Source organism: Thunnus maccoyii, chromosome 22 (assembly GCF_910596095.1).
Source record: "Thunnus maccoyii chromosome 22, fThuMac1.1, whole genome shotgun sequence".
In the NCBI taxonomy this organism is placed as follows: Eukaryota; Metazoa; Chordata; class Actinopteri; order Scombriformes; family Scombridae; genus Thunnus; species Thunnus maccoyii.
Genome location: NC_056554.1, coordinates 18,512,750 through 18,518,602, shown reverse-complemented (window position 1 = coordinate 18,518,602; position 5,853 = coordinate 18,512,750). Strand labels below are relative to the sequence as shown.

The following is a 5,853-nucleotide window of genomic DNA, read 5'->3' as shown; positions in this document are numbered from 1 at the left end:
ATGCCCTATCCATCTCCTCCCGCTTCACTCTACTCTGCTCCCCGCTCTGTCTTTTTCGTTGGACTGCTGCTTCTCATCCATTGGGGGCCATCAGAGGTCAGTTGCCAGAATGACACAGAGCCAATCGTGTTGGAGGGAAAGTGTCTGGTGGTGTGCGACTCCAACCCCACAGCAGAGCCAGCGGGTAATGCTCTGGGCATGTCGGTAAGGTCAGGAACTGGTCGGGTGGCCTTTTCAGCCATCCGTAACACCAACCATGAACCCTCAGAGATGAGCAACCGCACCATGACAATCTACTTTGACCAGGTGGGTTTCAGTAGTATTTGTGCTAATATGCTTCTTGTTTATTGGTAACAAGGATTCAGCAGCTTATTATCTGGATGATGTCCAGATGAACCTTAGCTTCACAAAGACAGCCCAATCTAGCAGTGCTCAGTGGGAATTGATGAAAATAAATTTGAACTCAGCATTGCTTCAGTCTTTTGTTCCCGTCTTGGCATTTTGGTTAATCCAAGAAAAAAAGTCAGTTGGCTTTGCAAAAAAAAAGTTTAAAAGTTGAGTTCACAGAGAGTTCATACACGTCTAACCACTTGCAGAGCATCCCAGAAGAAACGAAATATTTTACCTCTTCTGCGCCAGATTGGATGAACACTCCAATTGCTGTACTGGTCTGTGATTGGATTTATGTTTCTGATTGTAAAAACAAAACAAAAACGAGGACGCCTACTAGAGATGTTAGTTAAGTGGGTTCCTGAATATATTGGAGGTACAAAAAACATTATGCAGCCACAGAATGGTGTTTCATTTTATATCAGCAATGCATAGTTTAAATAGTTCATGAAGTTCAGGAGAGAAAGAGTTATGAAATCTTTGTAACTGATTGATGTTGAGCTCAGTGGAGTCTCAGTGGATGTTTTCTGGACAAAAAGCATGATTTCTACAAAGCTAATTACATATAATCTTAACTCAAGTTACCCATTTAAACATACACTACATTGCCAAAGGTATGTGGAGACCCAGACATGGTGCGTACTCTTCTGGGATGGTTCACAAGATTTTGTTGGAAGCATGCTGTAGCATTAAGATTCCCCTTCATTGAAACTTTAGGTTTAGGTTTAGGTAGGCTTTTCAGGGACCGAACAGTAAAGTCCTAGACTTCTTTATATAGTTGTCCGTGGTGCTTTCACAGATCATCAACCATTTAACAAAATGGGGACAAGAGTTCATTGTCTGACGAAATATCACAACACAAGCACCAAATGTGGACAACTGAATCCCAAGAATAAGCAGTCCACAGCTTTTAGGATGTACTCAAGACAAAAGGCAACATGGACTCACATAACATCACATTATAAGGGACAACAGTAGTGTGACACTAGTTGTGAAAATGCAGTGATAAAAAGTGAATAAAAGACTAGAGATGACAAACATATTAAGATACCATCATTTAATTCAGGAACTTTGACACTAAGGGTCCAAATCATAAAATGAAGTCCCAGACCAAAATGTATAGTGTAATTTGTAGCTCCCCCATTTTCTACATATTAAATAGTGAGCTCAATTTAAGTTGTTTGTCTTTGTTCTGTGTTTTTGCCTCCTGCAATCATAACTGGATCTATGATAATACTGCCTGCAAATACTGCAAATAAACAGGATCTATTCCCATTGACTCCCCAGTCACTGATCACACTATAAACACAGAAGGCACACTGCATTACTGGCAGCAAACATTATAACCTGAGTCATTATCGGTATCTAAATTATCATCATCAACAGGGCCACAAACACCGAGCTGCATGTCTCATATTAATTTGTTAGCCTGGAAGTATTGCATAATAATGATACTAAGCAGTAATGCTGAGTAATGAATGCAATTTCTAGGAACTGTGACTGAAAACCAATAATGAAAAAAGAGATGTACAAACCAGACCAGACATGACGAGTCCTTATATGTCATGTTCGGTCTGGTTTATACGTCATTCTCTTTTCTATTGGTTTTCAGAGTGGTTTGTGTCTTGCAGTGGGTGTACTGCATCTTCTTTCAAAAGTCCTGCTAGAACACTTTTTTCACATCCTCATTTTCTTGTTCTTCAAATTAGCGTCAAAGAGAGTGGGCAGGATTTAAGTGCTTGATGATGAAAAATTTGATGAAAAAACATAATTGTGGCTCAACAAATATCACAAACCTTCCTCGAATTACATATTTTTGATCAAATATTAAAAAATTGAATGGACTATTAGAAGCTTGACTCAAGGCCTGATTGTACTACTTCTCTCTCTTTTTCTTTTTTTCCTTTTCAGATCTTAGTAAACGTTGGCGGCCATTTTGACCCAGCGAGGAGTATCTTTGTGGCTCCCAGAAAAGGAGTCTACAGTTTCAGCTTTCACGTGGTCAAAGTATACAACCGGCAGACAATACAAGTAAGAAGAACCACTTTCAAAGCAATTCCACTTTTAGTAAAGCTGTTTTTTTTTTTTACTTTGACTTGTTTCAAGCATTTACTGTATTAGCTTCCTCTCCCGTTGAGCTGTTAAGGCGTTGACAGCAACACAAAACATTTAATTGTCAACATTTAATTTAATCCAAATATTCTCTCGCCAAGTGACATATGAAACGTCTGTGAAGATTCTCAGTCATCCAGGTCACGATTATCCAAGGAGGATTGAATCGAGAGGTGGGGGATAAATGGTGTCGTTGACCTCCTCCCCTGTTGAATTTATCCTGTCCTATTTTGGATAGAGAGGACAGATGGTTTGAAACAGGAATGAAGGAGGCCATATACATCAAATTAGAGAAACCATCTCTCAACAGGGGGAGGAGGTCTACGACACCACTTACCTCCCACCTACAATGCTGTCCTTTCATCCCTTCCCAGGAGATTTAACAGCTATTCACATTTGGCCTCGTGACAACTCCAGCGACTGTCATTTACACTTGGCCTCAAGTGAGTCCACAGACCTTAACGACTGTCATTACAACAGCCAGGAGCACTAACAAAGCAAGTGGTATCAATGACCTTGATAATGACCCCACAGAGGTTAAATACCTGGGACTCCCCACCAGTCAGTTAGAACTGAAGAAGCCCCTTGGATGAGAAGCGAAACATCTTCAAGTATCTACAACCAAGTCAGTTGCCCTTGATTCAACCCTCCTTGGATGGCGTATGAAACCTTTCACAACAAAGTAGATGAACTGAAAAATATCTGGTTGTCAAGCTAAACAACATCCAGAAAAGCTGACATTTTGAAAATACAGGGTTTCATTCAAGTCTCCCTTTTTTTCCAGGTGAGTCTGGTTCTCAACGGCTGGCCAGTGATCTCAGCCTTCGCAGGTGATCAGGACGTGACCAGGGAAGCTGCCACCAATGCAGGGCTGGTGTTGATGGAGAGAGGCGACAAGGCTTACCTCAAACTGGAGAGGGGGAACCTGATGGGAGGGTGGAAGTACTCCACTTTCTCTGGGTTTCTGGTGTTTCCCTTGTAGGGTGGGGGTGAGCAAGTTAATGATTAGAAGGGTTTATGTTCTTGTAATAGCTAAGGGTATTGATAAAGAGGGCAAGGTTCAGAAAGGAGGAAGCATCAATAGTTAAACATCCAATTCCACGCTGAAACCAGGAGCAACATCAAACTGCTTTGATGCATCTTCATTTGTATCAGAAAAATGGGTGAATTCCCTCTGCACCAAATAATCCTGAATGTAATTTCCATTTCCATTGCACTTTTATGACTCAGTGTCTTTTGTCTGGCTAGCAGACTGTGATGTGTTGTCTATGCTTGCTTATACCCGGTGTCTGAGGTGTGTTATTTTCCTTCAATGCATGAAATACAGCGTAGAAAATGTTTGTGGCAATAAAGAAAATTACTGTCTATTCTCTGATATGAGGAAAGAAGAATGGTGTCTGTGAACTTCTAATTAGCATTAGCTTGCCGGCTAAATGTTTAGCAATAATACTACAGCAGTATGCAGCATATAGATGATAAACATTACCTGCAATGGCTGTTGTCGTTGTATCATGTTGACTAAGCTAGTTAACTACCACACCTGTACAAACCATGGTCCAGTTTCTTCTCTGGACACGCTCATCTCCTTATCATTCATGCATAAAATTGGAAATGTTGTCAGGAAAACATTAAATGTGGGGAAATCAGGGAATAGATGAACACTTAAATGTGTGCCAAGACCAAAAAATGGAAAAATGACAGAATTGAAGAATAAAGTTAGCTAGTCAAAGAGTAAAATAAATAAATTTATTTTATCAACTGAATGGCAACAAAGGAAAGAAATAAAAAAAACTTTTTTCTTTTTTAACCAACTAACTGGAGGTTAAATAAAAAATATAAAGCTTTATATTTCTTTTACAATCCCAACGTAATTATTCAACTATTTATTGATGTATTCAGTTAGATTTTTGACTGGTCTGGTAACCTTTTACTACATTTGTCATTTAAAATCAGATTTTTTTGGAATTAATGGTTTTATTATCAGATATGAGTTCAAGTTTTTCTACTATGGTAAAAAAAATCCACTGAGACTAGCAAACTTGTTAAAAAATAAATATGCAAGATAATAAAAGCCCACCCTAGCTGGTAATTATTCTTAATTAATGTTATTTAATAATTTATGTCTTAATTAATCTAACACCTCCCTTATTGACTGACATGCTTCTGTCCTTGCTTATATAATACTGACACTATCATGGCCTCCAAACCACCTCTACTACACTTTATACGCACTCTATAAATCATTCGATGCAGACAGATGGTCGTTCTGAAAATAGTAGGCATCCCTGCTGTATGCCCCAAGAGGTGTATTCTGGATAATGGTGGGCTTACACAACACAATTCTGACCTGAAACATGCCAAAACATACACTATTACTGATACTCTTCCCATGTACAGTGCCAACATCGTGAAAATACCTGTTAAGAAGTAATTTTATACCATATATCCTTGTGTGAGTTCGTCGTCCCCGGTGACACACAGCGTGTCTCTGCAGAGAATCCGGTGGCAGATGGAGCATTGGCAGCAAAGGAAGGGATCCGGTGCCAGGAGCCTGCCGGGTATACACTGGACCGTCACAACCGATTAGTTTCAACGCCCTGGTGCACAGCAGAGGCCTGTGTTAGCACTTTGGAAATTCGTGTCTGGAGTACAAAGACTTTGGTTCCAAAAACTAGGTTAACAGTGTGCAACAAATAAGGCTCTTTGAAGTCAAAAACTGATCACAGAAGGCCCTGAACATGAACAAAAGCATTTTAAACAACAGTTTCAGTAAACTAAAGTCATAAAGTGTTCATATTTGCTGTCTTAAAAACTTGACAGCAGTTGCAGTATGTCTTAAAAAAGTTCCCTGGTGAAATGGAAGTGATCCATTGTACATTTTCAGCATCAACAAAAGTCATTTGTTTTCGAATACGTATAGGAAGGCTTTGGTAAGTGTGAGCAATAGTTGCCATAACTTAACAGAAAAACAGGAGTGCCACCTACAGACACTCAAAGTTCATCATCAACAAACAACCCAAGGAAAAGTTGACAGTGCTGCGTCTTCCCACATATTTCGATTGACATGTAAATATCTGGGAAATGCAGAACACAAACACCACATGCCGCTAAAACATGACACAAGAATATATGTTTTTAACAAAGTATCTTACAGATTCTCACTTTGACTTATGGTTGGGGATAAACCATTTTCATATCATTCTTTTTAAGTTTTTGTGGTTATATTCCTGCTTCCTGTAATTTGGACAGCAAAAACATACAATCGACAATTCAATTGTTATTATTATTCAATTATTTTCTTTCATGATCAATATCTGTTTGGTCTATAAAATGTCCGAAAAGCAGTCAAAA

The 5,853-nt window shown here is 39.1% G+C and overlaps 1 protein-coding gene across 1 annotated transcript; it reads left to right on the top strand.

Annotated features, from left to right (window-relative positions):
- On the top strand, positions 1–3,783 carry si:dkeyp-74b6.2 (cerebellin-1). The gene is made up of 3 exons (XM_042402212.1): positions 1–306; positions 2,302–2,421; positions 3,287–3,783. Exons 1-3 carry the CDS (start codon positions 1–3, stop codon positions 3,482–3,484), a joined length of 624 nt encoding a protein of 207 aa, XP_042258146.1. The 3' UTR covers positions 3,485–3,783.
- Positions 3,784–5,853: the final 2,070 nt, after the last annotated feature.

Bases quoted from the DNA above. Each gene is read 5' to 3' on its own strand.
- si:dkeyp-74b6.2 (XM_042402212.1), top strand. From the start codon at position 1: ATGCCCTATCCATCTCCTCCCGCTTCACTCTACTCTGCTCCCCGCTCT. The intron at 307-2,301 runs GTGGGTTTCAGT...TTTCCTTTTCAG, and splicing joins TGACAATCTACTTTGACCAG to ATCTTAGTAAACGTTGGCGG. The intron at 2,422-3,286 runs GTAAGAAGAACC...CTTTTTTTCCAG, and splicing joins ACAACCGGCAGACAATACAA to GTGAGTCTGGTTCTCAACGG.